At 33.7% G+C, this 25,640-nt stretch overlaps 1 protein-coding gene across 1 annotated transcript in view; it reads left to right on the plus strand.

The window, feature by feature from the left end:
- The first annotated feature begins 7,569 nt into the window (after positions 1-7,569).
- Positions 7,570-25,640, plus strand: part of LOC117101757 (integrin alpha-7-like) — a 32,047-nt gene continuing 13,976 nt past the window's right edge. The window contains exons 1-16 of the mRNA XM_033241811.1: positions 7,570-7,598; positions 10,542-10,669; positions 11,466-11,545; positions 12,304-12,528; positions 12,751-12,916; positions 17,110-17,329; positions 17,540-17,630; positions 19,490-19,613; positions 20,060-20,312; positions 20,917-21,018; positions 21,946-22,004; positions 22,107-22,282; positions 23,368-23,523; positions 24,127-24,209; positions 24,471-24,609; positions 25,343-25,429. Of these exons, the coding sequence (XP_033097702.1) occupies positions 7,570-7,598; positions 10,542-10,669; positions 11,466-11,545; positions 12,304-12,528; positions 12,751-12,916; positions 17,110-17,329; positions 17,540-17,630; positions 19,490-19,613; positions 20,060-20,312; positions 20,917-21,018; positions 21,946-22,004; positions 22,107-22,282; positions 23,368-23,523; positions 24,127-24,209; positions 24,471-24,609; positions 25,343-25,429 (2,118 nt within the window). The remainder of the gene's footprint in view (positions 7,599-10,541; positions 10,670-11,465; positions 11,546-12,303; positions 12,529-12,750; positions 12,917-17,109; positions 17,330-17,539; positions 17,631-19,489; positions 19,614-20,059; positions 20,313-20,916; positions 21,019-21,945; positions 22,005-22,106; positions 22,283-23,367; positions 23,524-24,126; positions 24,210-24,470; positions 24,610-25,342; positions 25,430-25,640) is intronic.

Here is a 25,640-nt window from a genome sequence, read left to right on the forward strand (position 1 = left end):
TTATACTTTTGTCGTATAGGTAATCTTACGATATTTTCATGTTCTTTAGTTAAATAAAAGATATAAAGTAATGAATTAATACACTAGACACATAGTGTTATTTGAACGCTTTAATGCAAAGCATTATAAAGTACAACATGAAGTATTGACATCATCAAGTGATGAATAAAAACACTAATAACACATGGGTTTATTCGTAGGCCCAGGTCTACAGTACAGTTGTAGGTCTAGCCTATGCCTAGGTAACATCGTTCGTTCATAGCATACGTTTATTCAGTGTTACATACGTATTAGGAAAGGTCACCACAAATTTAATCCAACCTCAATTCCCCCCAATTTACAGTAGGTCCCGTACCATACATAAAATCGAGATTCTGCTGTATAACTATGTACTGGCATGAATGAACATTGAAGATTACAAAAATAACAAATGACAATGCAACATGTTTTGCAAGTGGCCTTCTGCACATTTTTTGCATCAATAGTTATCAAACTGAAATTTATTTGAAGTAAGATTTCTTTGGCAGTACATATACAGGGCAATTTTAATACATTGACCTTCCTGTCTATTGTAAACAAATGTTAATAAAAACTAATTAATATCTCCCCCAAAATTTTTCATGTAAAGATTTAACAAAAATATAAGTATATGCCTTCATGTTTTTTTTTTTTTGTGAATCAGTAAGAATCAGAAAATGATGATTATATATTAATTATACATACAAACTACAACTTTTTTTCCTGTTTTTTTTTTTTTATATTTCAAGTGTGATTTTTTTATTTTATTAATTTTTTAGTGTGTCACTGTTTCAAAAGTGTAGTATCCAAATAAATTATTATTATTTTAATATAAGTGATTTTGCTTTTGTGAATAAATTGATATTATACTACAGTATCATGGTACCCGCAAAAACTGCATTACTTCTCTTGCATCATGGGCTCAAACATAGAGATCCCAGCTTTCAAATTTCTGATTACAGGAAGAAAGATCACAAAAATAATGATCATTGTAAGGCCCAATAAAAAAAATTATTAGTTTATCGCTCTCGCGCGCATGTCTTTTATGGTACTGGAAAAAATTTTCTTTTGAAAAAATTTTTTTTTTTGGACATTTTTTAAATTTTTTAAATTTATTTTTTTCATTTATTTTATTAAATAGTTAGTAGATATTGTTTGCATTATCTAAATCATGTTTTACTTTGAATATCAATGTACCAGCAAACAACCCAAGGGTGATATTTGGCTTTAGCAAAATAAAAAATAAAAAAAAAAAAAACCTCCCTCCCTCATCACTTTTCCTGCCCAGATAGGGTGATAAACTAATAATATTTTTTATAGGGCCTAATATCTGATTGGATGTTTCATGTGTAAAAACTTGTCTGAGGCTTATCAGTTTCAGAGTCCACCAGACAGGTGAAACGTGATGTTTGAATTTGATGTTTGCTTCGTTTGATCTGACCTACCTTAAAGGCACCACTTGTGGAGGGTGTATGGTGGTTATCTGCAGACCTTGAGTCATGTTGGGCTTAGTCTTTTCGTTGTTCTGTTGACTAATTCTAGAACAAACAAAACGACTGCATCTATGTTGTTGAGCTGTATTGACATAAAAAAAAATGTCCTTGATAACATTCTGTATGTACTAATGTTGAACCGCCATATAAGACCACCTCTTGTAGGCGACCATCTCTCTTAAGCGACCACTTGCCAAAAGCTCATTCTGTTTTCTATTTATTGATTTTTTAAAATTTATTTTTATTTATATATTTATTTATTTATTTATTTATTATTTTTATTATGGATTTAAAAGCCTTCTATTTCAGGTACAGCTAGGCACATTAGTTAAAACTAATTCACAATCAAAATTCAAGATGTCTTGAAATAAACACAATCAATTAAAACATTGAAGTTTATTTATTTATTTTATATTTTTTAAATTATTTATTTATATTACCATTCAATCAATGGTACTTTTCTTGGCTCATATGTAGACTATACAGTAGTGATGATGACTATGTGGTAGTGAGTGCAGGTTGTCATCTATTTGTTAACAAACAGATGATGAGCACTTGCAATAATATGTAGTTAGCAGAAAAGCATGATTAAATGATAAGGAATGAGTGTACTGTATGAGTAACAACTTAGGTGTGTCACCACATCCGTCATCCATATTTGGATAGTTCACAATTTCTACCTAGTGGCCATATATATATTATAAAAAATGTAATTCAGATAATTAAATAACAATCAAAATAGAAAAAATTATATTTACAGGCATCCAAAAATTAAAGTTTAAAGTATTGTTAATGAAATTGATTTCATTTACAATAGTATTCTGATTTGAAGCAACATTTCAATAAAGACATTCAGTGATCTGCAGTACTGGTCTTGGGCAGTGCGTTTTGCTGTGGGCAAACCAACGTCAAAAATTTCACTGCCCATGTAATATGTTATTTTGCCCATTTAATGTGTTATTTTTTTTAAATTCAAATTTTCATACCAAGATAAAAGAAAGACTGTCAATTAAACATCAAATACTACATAGATAAAACATGCAACATATACAACACAAAAAATAGATAAATAAAATTTAAATAAAGTAATAAATACATAGGCCTGTTTATAAGCTTAAACATCCCAAACATTTTTGACTTAAAATATTTTCAAAAAAATGCCAATATCAGTCATACAGAACTAAACTGATCATGTACAGTATCGCACAAACTAAATCAAAATAAAAATTCAAGATAGTCTTGAAATATAACACAATCAATTAAAACATTGAAGTTCACGTTTAACATGATCCAATATCAAAGATGTCGACCATTTCCAAATTTTACCACAGACGTTTCTTAGGTTCAGTACAGTACATGCATGAGTGAATTTCCTTGCAAAGCTGTTGGACAAGACGTTCTCATCTTACAGGCCTATTTGAAAATGTTGAAATAATCTACTGTCCACTCTCATTGTCATGAAGTAAACATATTTGAAAATCCCATGTGTAATTTAATTTAAAGTTCAAGACTTTAGATTAAATTAACGAGCTCGTCTTAATCCAATAAAATCTTTAAAAGCATTTTAACAAAGATTTCTACTCTATAGCAATTTGATTGTTAGGTAATGGCCATTGTGGGACTGAGGACACAGAAGAAGTCTGATTCAATTATTAGACATTTCACATGTAAACACCACTCATAGGCTTCAAATATTTTGACATCATCATCATCATATTTATCTTCTCAGTAATCATCATTATCATTATCATCCTCCTTATCATAATCATCATCATATTTATTATCATCATCTTTGTCATCATCTTTATAACCATATTTATCATCATCACCACCATCATCATCTTGTATCATCATCATTATAATCTTTATTATCATCATTATTTTATAATTAGGCCTATCCCCTTTATCATTATAATCTTTATCATCATCATCTTTATCATCAACCTTTTTATCAACATCAGAAATGCTATTTATTATGTTCACTTCAACTTGATTATATGTCATTTTTCAGCTCCTGTTTGCTATATTTTGAGTGTAGGCCAGAATAAATTAAATAATTCAAAAATTAATTATTTATTTATAATATGCGATTAAGAAAAACATTTTTACAGCATCCATGTACAAACATGATACTATTGATTGACCATACAATATTGATAAATGTTGAAGGTGTTACGTGATATGAAGTAATAATTGATTGAGCAGTTTGTATATATCTCATTATGGTATTGAATAATTCAATGAATTTTGTACAACTATAATTAATTTAATTCAACTTAATTCAATGATTTACTTAACAAAAACATCAATCTTTCAGTACTTGGACAACTGAGGGAAGGTACGTTTTGTTCAAATTCTAAGTGTTTCTTTAACTTGATCCAAAACTCTACCCAGCAGTAGCGCCAGCGTCTGAAATTGGGGAGGTAGGAGAGTCAAAGTCAAGTAACGGGCGATGTAAACATGATATGATGTAATAATTGATTGAGCAGTTTGTATACATCTCATTACGGTATTGAATAATTCAATGAAGTTTGTACAACTACAATTAATTTAATTCAACTTAATTCAATAATTTACTTAACAAAAACATCAATCTTTTAGTACTTGGACAACTGAGGGAAGGTACGTTTTGTTCAAATTCTAAATGTTTCTTTAACTTCATCCAAAACTCTGCCCAGCAGCAGCGCCAGGGTCTGAAATCTGGTGGAGGTGGGAGAGGCAAATAAAGGGCGATGTAAAATTTTATGGGGGAGGGGGGAGAAATATGCTGAGGGTGGCCCAAAGTCGGCATGGTGGGGCATTGCTCAAAATGTTTTGAAAGTGGTCCAGGTAGCCTAGTTTGGGTGGGAAAACTGGGGGAGAAAGAAAATTATCTGTATAAGAGACTGGAATTAATACACCTCAGGCCGAAACCAAGGTCCTGTTATATATGTGAGCCAAATCCTTCTTTTCAGAGTGAACTCCTCTAACAAACCGAACTGAAATTCACCATTTCCTTTGTAGAGAAAGCAGCAATCCCAGAGATCCACTAAGCTCTTCTGGATTGAACCAGAAACTAGATATCTCCAGGAGTGTACTACTCAAGCCCTCTCAGGATACCCCTCCTTTACTACATAGAATCCTGCTTCATGGCCTACTGTAGTACAGCATTTTAGATATATGAATTATTTGTTGGTCTGTGTTTCACTAATAATGACCTGGTGTATACAGTATGTAGCAAATAGAATTTTAATTGAATTTTGAATGAAAATTGTCTGCCAAAACATATGGAAAACTTATTTTAAGCATGCACTGAACTGAAAGCATTGCAGCTTTTAAAGCTAGGCTGTTGAGGGAAAAATGACATAAAAAGGGTGTTTGTGATGGAAAACTTGGGTACGGTTAATGACATACAGATTTTTAAAGATTTAAAAACTGGTGTGGAGGGGAGGGGGAATGGTGGAAAAAAGGTGGTTACATTCCTTTTCCATCATCTCCCCCTCTCCCCTCCCCCAATAGTTTTTAAAATATTCAAAAATCTACATGTCATTAATCATTCCCAAGTTTTTCATCCCAAGTTTTTCATCAAAAAAGCAGCTTATTGTCAAAAATAAGTTTGTCTTCAAAAAATGAGTTGCTCAACACATCAAAGCATTATTTTTCCAATGGAGCGTTACTTTAATGTGAGCCAACTAAAAATATGAAGACAGGTTGCTAGACATGTGCTGTAGGGAAGCAAGGCGATATTAACTACCTGGATGGGAAGACACATGTGTATGATATCAGAGAGTTTTAATAAGTTTTCTACTGTGGATAATCATTACCACTGGAACCCTCCGGGGACGTACATCAAAAGCCAATGGTGTAGTAATAAGCAATGTATTATAGAGAAGCCTGCCAGAGGGTTAATCGTCCTTTTTTTGTAGTGTTAGCCAACCAACCTGAATCAACATTTAACTGAGAGGGATGAACAGATGGCTGTTCTCCAGGGAGGCTTATCTGAGCCTAGTAATTTTGATGACAATTAAAAAAAAAAAAAATCTTCATGTTGTTTCTATAGCTTTAATGTGATATTTGACCATATATGGATGGGATGACATCATATCCCAATATGTCGGCATATCACAGATATTTGTCACAGAAAATTTAGTATAGTAGTGTGGAATTTAAAGAGATTTTTATTATTTGTTATATTTTACATTTTCTGGACATCTTTTATAACTTTTTAATATATTTTTCAATATTTATATCAATAAGTTAATGTCTGCATTTGATAATGAATTAATTTGTTATGGAATATTCATTTTGTAATACTATTTTTATGGAGATTTAAATTAAATTTAGAATCTCATTTTCACGGAAGTTTGAATATAATTAAAAGCTTAAATTTTTTATTTATTTATTACAAGAATAATGCATCTTACCTGTATATTTATGGCTTGTTATTTGTTTATTGAAATTTGAATTTAATTTTTAATAATATTCTGTGTAAGCTTTTAGCTGGTTAGTTTTGCATAATTTGTTCATTGTGAACAGCCCAGGAAACTTTCCTCTCACTAGTGAAACTAATAAGACAAGCAGTTAGTTTAACGAATGCCTAGTAAAACTGATCAGGTTAGTTTTACTGAGCCGAAAATTCCAATGCAAACACGTTGAACTTCCCGAGTCATTCAAGCGTTGCTAAATGGATTATATCAGAGATCTACGGCCCTGGATTATGTCTTGGATTAGTACCCCTTGATACCACTTTTTTTTTTTTTATAAGAACACACTTTTTTTTTTTATAAGAACACATTTTATAAGAACACTGAGGCTAAAATTGCTTAAAAATTAAGAACAAAATAAGAACAAATTGAGGCTGTGGTCAAATGAGACTTTTATTTAAGAACAAAAATAGAAAACCAAAAACAAAAAATGATATCTGTACTTTATGTGCAGTAGTGACTATGTAATAACCTCTATAATACAGTACATTAGGTGTGCCTACTTCATTTGGGCCATTTTTACTGGGGCCTTCTTTCTGGGGCCATCCTTTCTAGGGCCTTTTTTCAGGGGCGATTTTTCCTGGTCCTACATTTCAGTACAGTGTATACTGCTATAAAATTATAATTTTCTATGTTTGAAAATTGTGTAAAATAAGAACAAAATAAGAAAATTTTGAGCCTGAAATCAGCCAAAAAATAAGAACAGTGAGCCTGGGCAAAATTTACTGGTTCTTATTTTTTAAAAAGGTGTGGACAGCGGTAAGGTTCACCCTTTGGAATATTACCCACAGTCGCTGTAAAATCTTCCCTTTTTTAGTTTAGTGCGATTGCAGCTTAGTCATTAAAATATAATATAATATTCTAGCAATAGTGCTTCCAATGTGGAACTCCAGACATAAAAATCCGATGAGTCCAAGTGAAATATAACATTGGTTGCAATCTCATACAGTGTTGAAGTTGCCTGAAATGTCATGCTATCCTTGGGCATATGCACCTGCTCAGGAAATTCAAGCAAGATTGACTTGGGTAGAAACAATTTAAAACAATGCATGCTTTTTAAATGTGCGATATTGTAATAACAATGCACTGGTAGTGTGTCCAGTTGCTTAATAAAAGTACAGTTGACCCCAGAGATAACTAATTATTTTTTACGGGAAGATTGAAGTGATTCTGTGCCTACAGGATTTAGAACATAATAAGAATTTTTGCCACTGTAAATTTTAAATTTGAATAATTATTTAAGTTTGATTACAAAGAACACATATCCCCATTATTCCATCATTGTCCCCACCATTAATTTAAAATTTCCTACCATCTTTTACTCTGTTATACAAAGTCTCCAACCATACCACTTTAAGTATTGATTGTAGGTGATGTGAATAAGCTTTTTGGTTGGTCATGGCATTAGTTTAACATAATTATTTGTTGATTTTGTGATCTTAATGGATTCTGAATTTATTATAAATGTACTGTTAATACATTATGTGTGATTTGCATAAAGGGTTATAAGCTGCTTTTTGCTTCCATTTTAATGCTAGTCACACATTGACAGTCTGTACAATGCATGTACAGTACTTGTAAGAGATGATTTTTAGATGAGATTAGCTATTGATACAGCACAAAGGTAAACTTAATTTCACCTACTACCCCCAGGTCTTTATATCTACCTTATAGTAGTAGTAGTGCTGTTTTTCCCTTTGGCTTCTTTTGATTGCACTTCATTTATTTATTTTCCTGTAAATTTTAGTAGGAAAAACTGAAGTTCATCCATTTTTAACATTATAATAACTTTAATAAATCAATGCATCAACACAGACACCCTAATGCTCTTTTCTAATGTAGAACTGGAGACAGACGAACTAAAACCTACAATAAAGGTTGTCACGGCACAGTGGAAACTCATTTAAGGTTTGGGAAAGTTTCATCTGAGCGAGGATGATAATGATATCCATATAAAACTATATGGCTGTTGCACCTCTTTGTTGTAAAAAATTCAAAAAGTTTTCATGGCATAGGAGAACTTGCAACCACCAGCACTAATGCCGTCAAGGTGTAGCTTAGTAGAGTGGTCAATAGTTACGTATTTTTATAGCACCTTCCACAGTAAAAACCGTCTCAAGGCGTTTTGTAGCCACAAGAAACTAAAATTTAATAGATATACACGCGCAAATGCGAAAGGGAGGAAGAAGGTGCACACCCCCGATTTTGAGATGTCATCGCCATCACTACTGTGTACGCGCAGGTAATTCGGTGTCAGTATGCTGGGCTCTCGGTAGCGTCCACCTCTGGCTCTACTACTGTGCACTGCTAAGTTGGCAGTGACACCTCAAGTAAGGTGCAACTTTTTCAGGGTGAAATAATTAACTAAAAGGTACCCCAGCATGGTCTGAGACCATGCTGGGGGCCCGAGACAAAAATGTACAGTTTTTTGCAGATCTAATTTTGATAGTAATCATTTAAATTAAGTATAGGAAAGTTTCTAGCTGTGGGGAATTAGCCCATATTCCCATCGGGACTCTGCCCATGGGCCTCTGAACCCCATCATTAGGGCTTTGGTAGGTGGCTACACTGCCCCAGGGCCCAGGGACATTTTTGGCAGTCCCGACTTTTGAACATGTAAGAATTAAAATATTTTTTTACAGATTGCATCTGATACCAAATTTCTACATGTGTGGTTAGGAGCATTATGATAGAGTAGTCATCTATTCTATTTCTATAGCTTAAGAATGTGTGCATCATTATAATTGATGACAGTATTTTTGTTCATTGAACCAATTAACTGGATGGATAGTGCTAGAAATAGATTTATCTGTTTAAATAATTCAGGAATTCCATATATTTGTATGCACTCTGGGGGGGAAAAAATCAGCTTTTTGGATTTATGTGTATCAAATGTCTACCCCTTAACCCTTTTGCTGCGTGCCCTCGGTTACTACCAGGGATAATTAGACGTCGTTGAACCTGTCTCTTATACACATCTGGGGTGGAATCAAAATAATTCTTTAAAAATACTTGTACTAACATCTGCCCTCTATAGTTTTTCTATCAACTGGAATATTTTTCCTTATTGATAATTGTGTTTACCAGCAATATGGTGGGTACACAACTTCGAAAGAATCCATACAATGTGAATGAAGTTGTGGATCAGATTTTGCTGATACAGATAGTGAGGACGACTTTGATTTGGACAGTTCAGTGAATATGTGTTCATCAGCTGACTATAGTTCCAATAGTGATTCAATAGCTGAATTTGTGGATTTGGAGGTCCTTGCACAAGCATTTTTTTTTCCAGGCCTGGTAATTCGTGACGTTTCTATAACATTTTTTCATGTGCTATAGAATTGTAAGTAAAATAATCAGTGTTTTACCAGTTTAGCGAAAGTTATAATAAGGTATTGATGCCTTAAGGTGACAGGATTACATTATTTGACTGATTTTGGAAAAGTAAACAAATGAGTGTTGCTGTTGGGTTTGCCACCCATCGGTTAAAATATGGAGTTGTTGCATTCTTAGCATTCAGACAACAATTTCTATAAAAAGTGGTATGCTGTTTCTACAGAATACAATAAATTTGTTTGAAATATCCAAATTCAAGTGGGCCACACAGTTAGTATTCTCTTTTTCACAGTCAGTTGTTTTTTTCAATAATATAGGTTTGAATATCTTGTAAGAATGTGTATTGTAACCCTATTTAACCATTATGTTCCCAGATACTTTTGGGGAAAAAAATTACAAATTTTTTGGGTAGGAATTTAACCCACGAGTCAGATAACTAGCGTGGTGTCATAACCACTAGAGAGCCTAACTTGATTTTAGTGACTATAGTGTTGAATCCGATTCCCAATTAGCAGGTACTGCAATGCAATTTTGATGCTATTTCAGTATTGTCAGTGGCGGATCCAGGGGTTTCAGGGGGTTTGGATGAAAACCCACCCCTATGTGGGGAAAAAAAAAATACTACTGGGTCTTTTCCTACCATTGGCATGCTAACCTAGGCATAGGTTGGCAGATGGGACAAACTCGACTTAGCCCAGCCTAACTAGCCTTCAAATAAATGATGTACCCATATATAGTCATGGTATGCCTATATATGGTCATGATGTGATCATCATGACCATATTTAGGCATGTCACATGTGTTTGTCAAACAACATTTGAAAAGCCTATACAGGGCTTAACATCGGTCTATTCGCTTTAATGTTATTTTCAATACTTAATATTATTGAACAGAAAGTGTGAATTTTCTTCTTGATCATTCACATATTCCTAATAAAATGATTCAAAGCTGTCTTCAACTCCTTGGTGAAAACCAAACAGTATGGATAATTGCAAATGCACTGTTTTAGGTGTTTTGAAGAATAATTACTACATGATTTACTATTTGATATATTGATAATTTAGTAAATTATTAAATCAAAGAGACGGTTATTAAACTAGAATTTCTATGGTATCGAAATAATTAACGGTAAATGTATGTGTATCTTGTAACAGCTTCATTAACAAAAACATACTTCAAGAAGGCTGTGAGGACACATTTATTAAAAAATTTTCTTTCTCTCCTATTTTAGACTTTTAGTTGGTGCACCAATTTATGATGGCCATAAGGTTGAAAATGTAACAAAGCCTGGAGAAGTCTTTAGATGTCCATATACAACTCTTTCAGAGGATTGTGTGTCCTTAAATCTAGATAATACAGGTTGGTAATTCAAGACAACTAGTTTCTATATTTCAAACAGAATATGCACTGTGGCCTACATGAAAAATAAGTTGGTAAATAAAAATCTAGGAAATAAACGGAATTTGTGACATTGATATCATCCCTCTCTTTAACTACCAAAACATTTAAAATCACATTTAAACTGTATTTTTAACATTGTAAATAACAGAACCGCAATCCTTATTGTTTAAATTATAACTATTTTTTAAATACCATATAATTACTGAATTATATAACAATAATAAAGCTTTTTTGATCATTTTTATTTTAATGAATTTAAACAATAATTTTATAAATTGTTTTTAATTTAAGTAATTTTTCCAATCGTTTGATTTTAATGTCGCAATTAATTTAAATGGATTTGTTTTTTCTTTAAATTTTTATAAAATAAATTTTTATAATCTGAATTTTTAATTACTTTTTTAAATTGAAAATTTTACTGTTATTCCTTAAAATTTCTTTGATGTGCTGCATCCTTTCATTTGTTTGACTTTCTTTTGTAAAGTGTAATTTTAATGTAATTTAAATTATTGGTGAGATTTTTTTAGTGGTTAGGGTTTAAGTTAGTGCAATTTTCAATTTTTTCTTTCTGTTTTGAGGAACCCAATGGAAATAAGTTTACTTGTAAATTTTCTTGGGTATATTGCTGAGTTCATTCAGTTGATATTGTACTTTGTACTTTTTATCTGTTTCTGTGCTTTTGTAATGTTTTTCTTTTTTTTATCTCTTTGAATGAACTGAATAAATTAAAATGAAGTTTTACCTTTTGCCGCAGGTAATAGTCCATTAGAGAACAAAACTGACCAATGGCTGGGGGTGAACGTCCGCAGTGAGGGGCCAGAAGGACGAGTTGTGGTAAGTCATCGATGACTGTCAAATTCTAAACTGTGATGATTATTTTTATCTTTTTAAAAATTATTGTGATGGCGATCATAGAGAGGCTATAGATTTTACTGTTCCCCGACTCTAGAGCAGTCAATATTTGTTTTATATACCTCATACATAGATTCTACAAGTCCTAAAAAAGTAATGAAAATAGTACACACCACGTAAGCCTAGCTACTTCCAAAGCCTAGGCGATCAAAGGGCCAATCTCCCTCAGCGTTGTAGAAGTCGTGTCTCCTTTACCATTCATACGTGTCCTAAATTACATAGCAACAAGGCCTGGACATTGCATATCGCGCGGCAGGGCAAAAAAAGTACTATCATTTAGGGTGATTCTATTGCCTGCTTCTTAACCAATCGTATGCCTAGAATCTATGTATGCAGTATATAATACTTTTTATTGCCCGCTTCTTAACCAATCAGATGCCTAGAATCTATGTATATGGTATTAAATACTGTATAGTATCATGGTAACATTATTTAAGTCAAATTTAATGTAGTTCGTCCTCAAAATCAAGACCAGCTTTGGGACCTGAAAATTTGTGCTCTTTTTTTTTCGTTTAAAAAGATTGTTCTTTGAAAAATAGTGGTCTCGAATTAGAGGGGTCTTAATTTTGGAGGGTGCACTGTAGTAATTAAATATACTACCCATATACCTTTGTATTATTTATGAAGGAATGAATGATTATTACTAATTAATCAATGTATTAATTTGCTGTGATTCGCAGGTGTGTGCTCATAGGTACCGTATAGCGCAACCAGGAGGTGGCATTAAGTGGGGCCTAGGCAAGTGCTACATAATCAATCAGAACGTTTATGATCTAAGCTTTGTTGAGTCTCGGGATCCTAAGGGCAAAGAGTGGATCCCCTGCTACACTGAACAAATGGATTTGGATTGGTATGGATATTGCCAGGCAGGAACAGGCCTTGGCTTGAATACAATTGATAGTATGGTATGTAAAATTTTTTTTGACTTAGCTCATGTATTTCTGTGGTTTTCTTGATAAAAGGAGAGCTAGCTGGCAAGAAGGTTATATGAAGTGATTTAAGAGACTGCTTAAATTTAATTGTTTGTTCAACAAATTTCCAGTGAGGGTTGGAGGAGGACCTGGGAGACACAAGTGTATTCCTTCAACTATTTATGTATTTTGTTTTCTTTTTAAATGATCTTTCAGCTTCCCACGGGTGGAGATTTGGAAGTACTAATTGGAGCTCCAGGATCTGTTTACTTTACTGGAACTACATTCAAAATTACCAGTTTAGAGGAGGGTAATTTCCCTGAAATCATCAGAAGTTCTTATACAGATTCCAAAGTCGCAGATACAACTGCAAGTTATAGTGGTAAGTATCAATTAACAATAATAATTAATAATAAGAATAATACTGTAATAATAATAGAATTTTTTGAATTTTTCAATTAAAAAAAAATAGGCCTATATATTGTAAAAGAATAAGGGAGGGAGAATTTTTATGTTTTTCTTCTTCTTCTACTGGGTGTAGGGCCAACTCCACAGTTGAAGGCTTCGGCCCGAAGGATGTGGACTACTCATTCCTACAACTTGCTTCTCCCCTAAGGGTCCTGTCGTGTCATGCGCAGGCCAAGAAGGCATGCCGTCTAGTCCACAGTGGGAGGGGCTGTGAGAATTGCCAGTACGTCTGGGTAGCCCTCTACTTGTTTCGAAAGATGTACTGGGTTCTTTATGTCGTGGTTCGGGAAGCCTCAGTATTGATTTAGTCCGGATTCGACCACTGAGGCTTGGTGGATGAGACCAAATACCCATTCAGAAGAACAAAATACGTTTTGAGACCAGACTGCAATTACTATCTTTTCTTTTATTCCGACGTACACCGTAACGCATATACACACAGTAACGCAGGTATTCACCATCCGATACAAACAAAAAAAACCCTATAATATATAATAGCATATTCATAAATATAATTATTATAAATATATCATTATCACAATAATTAACAATTGCAACAATTGACTAATTAATTATAACATAAGCATTCACAATTCAAATGCACTCACTATAACATTGTCACTTAAATGTCATAAAGCTACCGTATTACATTATGATGTGTATAAGAGACAGGTAACGAGCTCAATACCTGGATCAGTAACACCAAATTCATAGAACTAATTTCATGGCATAGCAAACACTCTTAATACCACATGTCACCACAGGACGAAACTAGACGTATTAAAACAAAGGTTAATTAAATCATTGTAAACGCATACATTGTACCGATTTTTAACAGTAGATTCCGTCTGTAGGCCTATTCTGATAAGCAAGACCAGAATACCAACTAGGCATGCATTACTCATCAGTACTATTATTAATTACAAATTAAATATATAATATCAATTTAACTAGTCATTATAATCAATAATATTACTGTATATAATCGCACACTATTATTAGGAATATATCAAGTTACTCACAGTATCGATAGTATCAGACAAGATTCATCTTAACAAAAAACAACGTCTTACTTCGACATAAACCAAAAACCTTCTGTCGATACAACGCTCACGCAGCCAATGCATTATATTCCCCACCTGGTATGCAAATGTACACACGAATACCAATAAAACAAAAGAAATAGCAATGCAATGCGCCACCAATAACGATAAAGAAAAAAAAAAAGAAATAACGGAAAACTTTCCGATCCATCACATTTATAGTGCACAAGAGCCGAAGGTGTACACTGGGGTTATGGTTTACCCTTATCCGAGAAGACTTAGAACCATAGGCGAGTGTGCCATTCGAACCAGCGCCAATATTATGACTAGGTTGCGATGCCCCTGCTTTAACTGCTTGACCATTCTACTCGCTCGCCAAATATTACCTGCATTGTTTGCAGGTGCAATGATGTTCAAAGTAAAATACATGATTGAGATAATACATACAATATCTACTACAGTAACTATTTGATAAAAATGGGCAAAAAAAATCAGAGGAGGAAAGAGAGGTAAGAAAGAGGAGAAATAATAGGAGGAAGAGGAGCTCTTATAGTGGGTATGGTAGCCACAAGTTGAGTTTGTAAATGAGTTGAAAATAGGGAGGTTTTGCATGCGAACGCATACAGTTAGTGTGACGTATACAGTACGTCGTCATTTGTGATGTCATACGCCGGTGGCTATCCGCATATGATGACACACGCATATCTCGCTCACTACACGTACGTGAAAAAAGCATGAAAACAATTTGTATTTCTAGTATGATATTTTTTTTTTTTCACATTTTAAAAATAAATGTATCTTTATAATACACACGTGCCATTTTTGTGCAGGTTACGATAGAATGTGTCTCATTTTGGGGTATTAAAAACGTTGGTGCTTGGTGGTGTCTGGATTTTCTTGTAGGCTTCGCTAGGGCCTCCCTAGCCAGGCATTTTGGGGTTACTAAATAATCAACTCTTCTGGCAAACAAGGTAAACCTTAGGACATGCCAAAAGCGGAATAGCCTAGGTAGGCCCTAGGCTAGGCCTAAGGCCCAACGCTTAAATTTCACTGTCATTGCGAAAAGCACAGCATGGCTACAAACTTTTACGGATAGCTAAACGTGTGCATACACATATTTGTTTGCGAATGAAACTTCCCTATTCATAAATTTGTATACATTCCGTTTACAAGGGTGTCGATCCATGGTTGAAAGAGTAGAAACAAATTGCAAAATAAGGAAGTCTGGGGATCAATGCCGTAGCCAGGATTATCAAACCAGGGAGATGTAAACATCTCCCTGATCAAACAGTGCAGGACAGTGTCAGGGTGGACCCACTTTATGCGTTAATTCACACAATGTGGACCTATTTTACGCAAAAATATGAAAAATCTGGACCCATTTTCTTAAATTTTGCCGATGTTAGGCTATATATGAGAAATCTGGACCCATTTATCAAAAAGTGGACCCATTTTATGTATAAAATTACATAATTTGGACCGATTTTTAAAAATGTGGACCCATTCTTTGTGGATGCATTAGAAAAATTGTGTGGGACTGTCCCAATAGCTGGCTAAGGCATTGCTGGATATGTAGACCTAGTCTTTGTGTGAGGGCCAGGGAGCTGTCTAGAGTCCCAGAGGGGTCAAGGGGAAAAATCCTGGGGAGGTCCAGAGGGTCACGTATCTGTGTCATCGTCTGTATATTGTGCAATAGAAGCTATATAAAATAATATAAAATTCAATTAACTATTAAAATTAAGTTTATAATGCATTTTGGTTTGGCTATAATGATTTTTTTTATTAGGAAAAATAGAATTGCTTTATATGTAGGTAAATGTAGATAATGTTGAACACTATATGGGTCTTCATAAAATATAAAAGAAATAAATCATTTATAGTAGAAATTATTTTATTTTTATTTTATTTTATTTCATTTCACAATCAACAGCGGAGAGCCCGCCACTTACAGAATGGAATAACATAAAACAAAGAGAACAATAATGAACAATCCAGTTACAATACACACAAAAAAGCAGTCAAAAATCTAAATATATAACTTAATTTTACCTTTAAACGTTCTAAATGAATCATAATAAATGTGACCCAAGCTCACAAACGGGCTGTAAACTCGTCCTCAGCCAAAATGAGTTTTTGTTATAGTGGCATAGAACATATCATTTACTTTAAAATGACAGTTAAATGAACTCAATCGGGTGTCTGGAAGCAAAGTTATGACTGTTTGAATAATTGTTATCTTATCAACTTTCTTAAATCAAGTTTTGAGGAAAATGCTTTTATTTTCAGCAGGGTTCTATTCATTTTTCATTAGCTCCCATCCGAAAATGGCTAAATTGAGGCTTGTTTCTCAATACAGTGCAGGGCGAGTTTACAGCCCGTTTGTGAGCTTGGGTCACAAATATCAATAGAATTATCTTTATCAACAAGAGAATTATACAATTTTGGTAATTGAACAACAAAACTAAATTTAGTAGCATTAACACAAGAAAATTTAACATTGAATAAGGAAAAACATTGATAAGTTTTAACAGATAAACCAAAAACGGAAATAAGAACCATAAACTCCATTAAAACAATTATATAAAAAAAGAGAGAATCAAGATAATTTAGAAATTAAAGTAGGAAGAATGATATAATATGCTCTTTTGCATTTGTAAAAAAGTAGGCCTACTGTATTAGGTAGATGTAACCCTGTTAAATAAGTTTACATCCTTCCAAAATGTTAAATGCAAAGAACCAGTAATAACCATTAAACTCATCAAAAAAAATAAAAATCATGTAGTGGTTACTAAGATGTAGGAAAAAAAATGTTTTTTCTTCCCCCCTCTCCCCTGGTTTTGGTTTGGGAATGTGCATCGCACAGGCAACAGACAAATTCATGACAGTCATGCATAATTGTTTTTTCCATTTGCTTTGAAGACAATTAATGTGATATCTCGTCCCTGCCTTTCCCCCCGCCGCCCCCCCCCCCCTTTTTACTTTGAAAATTGTGGGGGATGTGTCGCCTGTCCCCTTCCAATACAACAACCATGTTTACAACATACATCTTTTTTTTTTATTTTAGGGTTTTCTATCTCTGTTGGGAAACTCAATGCTCAAGTAGCTGGAAGAGATGCAGAATTTGTAGTATCAGGAGCACCAAGATGGAATGGCACTGGTGGTGTACTCGTATTGAAGTATGACGTTAACTCTAACTATCTAAAGATTCATCAGGGATTATTGGGTGTCAGCTTAACCGAATCTTTTGGCTACGAAACAGTTGTCATTGATATAAATGGAGATGGGTAAGAGTGGAATTTATTACTATGCTACTTTGCCCAAGATTTACTTTGCCAATCTATAGAATCCATATGTGTTGCCAGGTATTGCAAAGCCCTTATATTTTTGCGGCCCTTTATTTTCGCAATTTTACAATTTGAAATATTTTATTTTCTACAATATGATATATAACATATTGTTCTGACTTGTTTTTCCTATTTGGCTTTTCTTCAAAGCTTTGATGATATAGTTGTTGGAGCGCCCATGCATTATGATCGGAAGGATTTAATTGGTGGACGAATATACATATTCCTGAACAGTGGATCGGTAGGAGTTTAAAAAAAAATTTAATGTTGATTTTCAAAACTTTTCCCTAGTATTTAGCTATTATTATTCATTTAAACAGAATATTTTCTACAATTTTAGTTTAATGCAGATTATTTTTTTAAGCATGAGTGAGAGATGAGGTGGAAATATTTTTCTGTTATTAAAATCTCTGTTTTATGAATTAGTATAGGTGTTTTATCACTGTTAAAAAAAAATTATGCATGAAGGAGCAAATTAATGCAAGAAAATAAATATTGGCTGAGCTTGTGATAAATTTTTCTAAACAACTGTATAGAAGCCACTATTTGCTATATACTGTAAATGAGGTCAATTCCTTTCGCTCTTATTTAATCAACCTGGTGTGAGCAATCTCAGCTAGACATGGATCCTACAGACTTAATCGACTTCTGTCAACCCACACGTTCACGCCCAGCTTGAGACCTGCACTAGGCTTGAATGCTGTCTTAATGTAGCCAGAGATTGGTGTAAACATTTTAAAGCAAAAAGTTGTAAGCATATCAAAATGGCTAAGTCATCATATAGACAGATGTCAGACCAGAACACTAAATGTACATAAGTGGATATTATTGGACGGGATACACCAACAATAACCGACGAAAGTCTGAAAAAGTTATAATTCCAGAGGGTCCTTCTGGTGGTGAGAGACAATCTCCTACTGTTTTCTGAAGAGTGCAGTAAAATCTTCAACAAGCACACAAGGCCAATGGCTTAAATGTCTCATCTGAAAGACTGTGCACTTTTCTATACTTGCATTTCAACTTGCTTCCTGGAACACAAGGAAAACATCAGATGGAATTGAACTTGGGTACCAAAGGATTTCCCTTCTTTAGCGTACACAGTGTCTACCACTAGTTTAGCCGGCTGAGCTATGTTGCTCAGTGCATGAAATGGGATTGGAAAAACAGAATAATGATTGACTTTACAACCAAATGTCATAATAATGACTTTTATTTGCATACCAGAAATGGTATATCAAACAACTTACAAAAAAAAGTAGTCCCGTATTTATTACTGAACGTAGGCGTACGAGCTGTTAGCCCATCATAATAAGCCTCAGCATTGTGTGGTAGGGTGGCCAGTTACTTTCCACGCCACCTTTTTTTCGTTCCCATTTATACTCCTAGGTGGATGGAGACAAACGTAGATAAAGTGCTTTGTCCAAGAACACAAGAAAAATGCACAGTGAAGGTTCAAACTTGTGATCTCGAGGAAACAAAACTGCTGCGCCAATCACTCTGCATAAAAACTATATATATACATACAACACTGATAAAGTGGTTGATCTAGTGCCCATGACTTCCTCTAATTCACTTGCCTAATAATCATGTAACAGATTTTTTCTGTAAGTTGTGGTAAAAGTGCTATTCAAACTATCAAATTTTTATTTGAAAAATATTTTTTATAGATATGATAAGTGTTTGCAGGGCTAAACATAATGTCTAATATATTATGCAAATATTGGCTGCTCTAGATTCGGGGAATGGTGAAATCTATTGCCCTGAGGTGATGTGCAGACTGTAGCCAAGATAGGCTATGGTCTCCACATCAACTCGGGGCAATAGATTTTACCATTCCCCAAATCTAGAGCAGTCAATATTTGTTGTATATACATCATACATAAATTCTGCGAAGCCTAAAAATGTACTTCCTAGATTAGCCAAGGCTGGCTAGAGACCTACTACTAGTACATGATCAAAGAGTGTGTCTAGTTTTTGTTGCTTGCTTCTTAACACCAATCAAATGCCTAGAATCTATGTATGATTGATATATTTTATTTCACATTGAAAATACAGCTTACACATTTAATTTGGTCTAAATAATGAATTTTTCCTGATTAGGATGAAACATACTTCGGGAAAGCAGCGTACGGCAAATACGATCAGATTATTAATGGTCCATTGGATTCTATGTTTGGATTGGCTTTGGCCAATCTTGGAGACATGAATGGTGACAAAGCACAAGGTATTTAATTAATTACTATTTAAATGTTTTATATTTTTTTCCTAATAAAATACAGGTAGTCAATGGTTTTCATTCTCCCAGATTTCTATTTAACTATATAAGCAAATTACTATAGTGCACAAGTGGAAATTATTATACAAAGGTTAATGCATAGAACAACTAGGCCTATGATTACAGTAATCATGAATGAAGTTAGTAGGCTCAAGTGGCACATTTTGGCTCACGCATTTGAAAGAACCCAGGATATATTTCAAGACGAGTAGGGGGGTGCCCCGGTGTACTGGTCCATTCAGCCCCTGTTGTGAGAGCTAGTCCACACCCTGAGCACCTCGAGACCACTTCAGTGTAAAGCGCTATATAAATCTAACTACATAAAAGATTTAAAAAAAATTTTTATAAAAAATAATACAATTTTTTTTTAATTGCCAATGAATTCTGTACTGTAGAATTAGTTGTAGGAGCTCCATTTGAAAATAAGGGCGAAGGAGCAGTGTACATATATATGGGTAGGGAAGAAGGAAAGATAGGAAAACCGATACAGAAAATCACCCCTCAGACCCTAAATACAGACTTGAAAGGAGTGCAGCTTCCAAACATGACATTTGGCTATTCACTCTCTGCTGGTATGGATATGGATGAGAATGAGTTTCCTGACCTTTTGATTGGTGCATTTGAATCTGATTCAGTCATTTTGGTGAGGTAAGTTTGATAGATTTTATTGAAGGTTTCAATTGTAATATCGTTGGCGATTCTCAGATCTACAAATAAACAAATAGGAGGGTTACACCTTACTCCCCCCCCCCCACTCCTGCAAGTGTGTGCTTCTACGTTTTGTTGTAAATTGAATTTTCAGTCCACCTGATTTAGCCACTTTTGGTTTCGCCATATCTAGGCTTTTTTAATTTTGGTCTTCCACTGCGTTGCTTATTCTAAGCCACCATATTACCCCCACATGTCAGTGTAGGCCTTTTTCCATTCTGGCCTGTACATTAGTGATGTCAGTGCTTCCCTGGTTGGTCCATTATTTCCGAACAATTTGGCCCCAACAAACTCAGCCCCACCATTGCTGGAGCTGGGGTTTAAAAACATTCATTATCCCACCTCTAGATGCTTGAGAATGGAACTCTCAGGCCAACTACCTCCTGGCTTCAAAATTTGTAATTAATTTTACCTCCAGATTTTAACCTGATAGCTAGGTTGGTGTCACCCCTCCTAGTATTATCCCTGCCAGTGTTTCCCCCCTCGGGCTTGTAGCAATATGGCATTATTAATTGACAGTGTGGTGACTAATGTTTGATTGTAGATCGAGACCTATTATAAAGCCAGAGTTTGAAATCATTACTAAACCTGAAAATCTAACAGCACAAAGCCTCGATTGTCCTGTACAAGGCATTGACAAACAATGGTGAGTTTTAATGATATTGTTCTGTTTGATTTTGTTACTTAGTTAAAGATACAATTGTTATGACATTGCTATTAAATCTACTACTACTGTACTTGGGAATGGGATTTAACAAAGTGCAAGCTCAGTAGTTAAATCACCAGGCTAGCTGTCTCAAGGTTGTAGGTTCGATTCTCACCCGAATCACTTGTATTTAGTACGATAACACATCAGGTAGGGCAAAACATCGTTCCTATTAAATCTCATGACCAAACACAATCAGAATAGCATTGCAGTACCCGCTGCTACTTGGGAATTGGATTTAATACTAGCCACAAAGGTCTATTGGTTAAGACACCAGGCTAACTATCTGGAGGCTGTGGGTTCAATTCTCACCTGCATCACTTGCATTTAGTATGATAACACATCAGGTAGGACAAACATCATTCCTATTAAATCTCCTCTGACACAAACACAATCAGAATAGCATTGCAGTACCCGCTGCTACTTGGAGATGGGACTTAATAGCCACAAAGTGCAAGCTCGGTGGTCTAGTAGTTAAGACACCAGACTAGCTATCTGGAGCACATACACCGGCCGTTGAAATTGCTACCGTTACTACTGCTGCTGCTAATGCTACTATTCTACTATTTTTCTTTTTGTTGTTACATTATAAAGTATGTATGCCCATATATAGTGATGATGTGCCTATATATGGTCATGATGTGATGTCATCATGACCATATTTAGGCATGTCACATGTTTTTGTCAAATAAAATTTAATAGTCTGGACAGGCCTTTAGGTACTGTATTTATTTTATTTTAATTATAGTCGGCCAGTTGTTGTTTTTAAGAGATTATCCCTTTCATTTGTAAATGCACTTTTATTTGCTAGTTTGCCAAATTTTAATAATAATATTGTCACATATAGTATACATTTTATATTTTCAGTATAACAATAAAAATTGATATTACTTACTACTGTGCGGCATTGTACGAAGATATTCTCAGTAAGTAACATTGAATTATATACTGTATGCATGTGTGTTATATATTGGTAATAAATTTTATTAAATCAGTACAAATGTTGTGAATAATTTGTTTTTTTTCAGCACTGAACTTGATTCTTGAAGCAGATGTTACACGATTGGAAAATGATTTGCCCCCACGAGTTGCGTTTAAAAAAACTAAAGAAGATGGCCAACCATCATACATGCTAACGACTAATGTTGAAATTCACCAACAAGAGTCATATGTTTCAACTGGTGAATATATTTTAGTATTTGAGGTAAAGTTTATTATTTTTGTTTTTTTATTTGTGGTCTTTGTATGCATGATTCTGTATTTTAATTTCATTTCTGAACATTTTGATTTTTTATATCTGCCATAATAAACAGGGAAAATATTGGGGCTACTGGAAGCTTGTTCAATATGTAGTGAAAATGGTTAACATGAAATTTTTTGAGAAATAGATTTGCAATGATTGATTTTAAATGACATTACAGTATTTTTTTAAAAGTTCTTTAGTGCTTTTTATTTTAAGATTTGTTAAGTTCAGTACATTTTTATATCTGCCATAATAAACAGGGAAAATATTGGGGCTACTGGAAGCTTGTTCAATATGTAGTGAAAATGGTTAACATGAAATTTTTTGAGAAATAGATTTCCAATGATTAAATTTAAATGACATTACAGTATTCTTTAAAAAGTTCTTTAGTGTTTTTTATTTTAAGATTTGTTAAGTTCAGGACAAATTTTATATATGTTTTTCAAGTGACTCATTTAGATAATGTTATGAAAAGTACCACACAGCAAGTTTGGTTTTTCATACTGCGCAGTAGCAGTTAAGTGGTGATAGAGAGCCATGTTACCATATAATCTTGCGTACAGCATAAGACGTGGCTTAAATAGCAAATGACGATCGTAAAACAGCCTGGTGGTCGTTTTACACGTGCAACACATACAAATTTTTAAATTTTAAATCATGTTTGTCTAATGTGTGGATGATCTGTAACACGTAAATGTACTACTGAAATGAATATATTAATGTTCTTCTCCAGTAGAAATTCATTTTTGCTATCCTGGTTAGGATCAATAAGGCTTTATGATTACACAGTAACACATTTTGACGGTTAATTATGTGTTGCAGTTCCCCATTTACAGTGAAATTAAGGGGCATTTTTTTGAGTATATACAGTATGTATCCATTTTACACCAACAAAAATAAACACCTCCCTCAAATATCACCCTCAAAAAACCTTCTCAACAATAAATGCTCTGGGGATGTTTATTTGAATATACGGTAACTTGTGCTATTGCAATCTTTAAAATGTTATTTTCTTAATAGATATTTTTTCTGTTTTCTTTCCACAGAAACCACCAACAGACATCTATTCTTCTGTTGTTATCCGTGTGTCAGTAAGCCTGCCGGAGGTCAATGCTACAATGCCGGAACCAGGGGAAGATGTGCCTTCTGTAAATCCCTTTCCAATCCTGGATCCTAATGCTGCAGCCACAAAATTAGCCGTGGTAATTAATGTCAGATTCAGTTTATTCAGTCTAATAAAATGGAAATTACATGAGTACATTTTTCATTTAATATTTAAAATACTTTACATAAAAATACAATAAAATAAAATATGCACTACAAGATACATAATGCAATACAAGATAATACACCCAAACACAATCAATACGCCAACAGGGTACATTTCATTTAAATATTTAGAATACTAGAAAAAGACAATACAGTACAATATAAAAATACAAGATCCAAAAAAAAAAAACAACAAAAAACACCAAAACAATATAACAACACCTAAAACTTCCAATTAGGTTAAAATTAGATAGTAAAAGTAAATGAAATTATTAAACTGTACCGTGATTACTTTACTAGAACTTTGCTAGATTTATATCATTTTGATTATTTTATATTTATGATGATTTATATTGATAATTATGATGATCTTGGTTATACAAGATATAACTACTGTAGAAGATATTTTTTATTGTCTTTCAAAAAAAGATATTATCTGTTTCACAATATGAAAATGCCTAACTGTTGGTAACCCAGGCAGCATAAGCAGAATATTGATTAAATATAATGATATTTGTAAAATCTGTTTCTGATAGATTAATTTTACCAAAAGATGTGATCAAGATGATGGTAAATGCGAGACTGATTTGCGAGTTAATGCATCTTTGGAATTACCTAAGTAAGTTGTGAGATTTATCCACAATCACAATATACAGTACCATATATTGATTTATCCATAAAAATAACCTTACCAATCATGGTGGGACTGAGGTGGTCTGCCCCCTGTATCTGTCAAAATCCCCCCATAAGTCCTATCTATTTCAAATTCCTAGATCCGCCACTGAATGTATATAGTCAAGGAGGCTCATAATTGTAAGTTTAAGTTATTTTCATCATTTATTGTAACTTGTCCAAATTTAACCCTGTTTACGTTGTTTAGAGGTTCCGATGGAATACCAGTTTTTACGCACGGCATTCATTCGTCAATCAAACTGAAGCTAAATGTCGAAAACCTTGGGGAGGATGCGTACGATGCTAAAGTTATGATAGAAGTATCCGATGTGCTGATGTTCGATGGGGTATGTCGCTTATATTTCACTTTTTTTTTCAATCTCTTAGGACCAACTGAGACAGCATTGTACGACGCATCCTAGGGACAGTCTTGAGGTCATCTTGAGATTATTAATCAAGTTTGATATTACAACGTGATTGTCCCTGATGCAGACCTGTTGTCTTACTGTTTTACTTGATTCAGTTTTTAATGCTTCTGATTTCTTTAATTAAGCAATTCGTTGATTTTTTCATTTGTTAACCATGTATAGTAGTTTTTTTGTTTTTTTTTACATGTTCCTTAAATATGATGTATTTAGTAATTCTCTTATTGAATTTATACTTTTGGTTTCTAATTACTTTATGAATTGAATACAATCACTTTTCTCTTTACTGAAATGACTACATTTTTTCTTTACTATATCTTTATTTTTATTGGTATTTATCATGTATACCGCGTGTTTTACCTTATATACTGTATATACTATATTTTGTTTTAAACTAATTCTTTTCTTCTGACAGAGTACTGTGCAATTTTGTACTTTCCTTATTTTCGAAGATTTTAATATTTATAATTTGCCCTTTAATTGTAACCTGTGGTGGTTTTGTTTTTTTCTGATCTTGTGTGTGTGTTGCATGTTTGTATTTTTTCACAAGACTTTAGATGGCAATTTCTTTTTGCTGCTGGTTATAGTATAAGTTAATAAATGTTAAAATCGGTAGTTTATCATTAATTTTAAAATAATGTATATTTTTTTGTAGGACTCATCATCCCTTTGCGAACAAGATCCAGAAAACCCCTCCCGAGCAGTATGTAAACTTGGAAATCCATTTGAGGAGAGAGATCAGGTGGGACCACATAATTTACTTGATTTACCATGTTTTATTTTTCGAGCGATGATATTACTGTACATTCTCACGTGGCCATTAATATTTCTGGAAGTACAGTAATTGCTCTTGAAGCTTCTGTTTTCTATACAGCACCCTCAAAACTGGAATATAATTATATATTGGATAGAATCATTTTATTAAAGCCAGTAATAACTCTACCAAATATATT

Source organism: Anneissia japonica, unplaced genomic scaffold (genome assembly GCF_011630105.1).
Source record: "Anneissia japonica isolate Jap-2015-1 unplaced genomic scaffold, ASM1163010v1 scaffold288206_len369265_cov204, whole genome shotgun sequence".
NCBI classification, from domain to species: Eukaryota; Metazoa; Echinodermata; class Crinoidea; order Comatulida; family Comatulidae; genus Anneissia; species Anneissia japonica.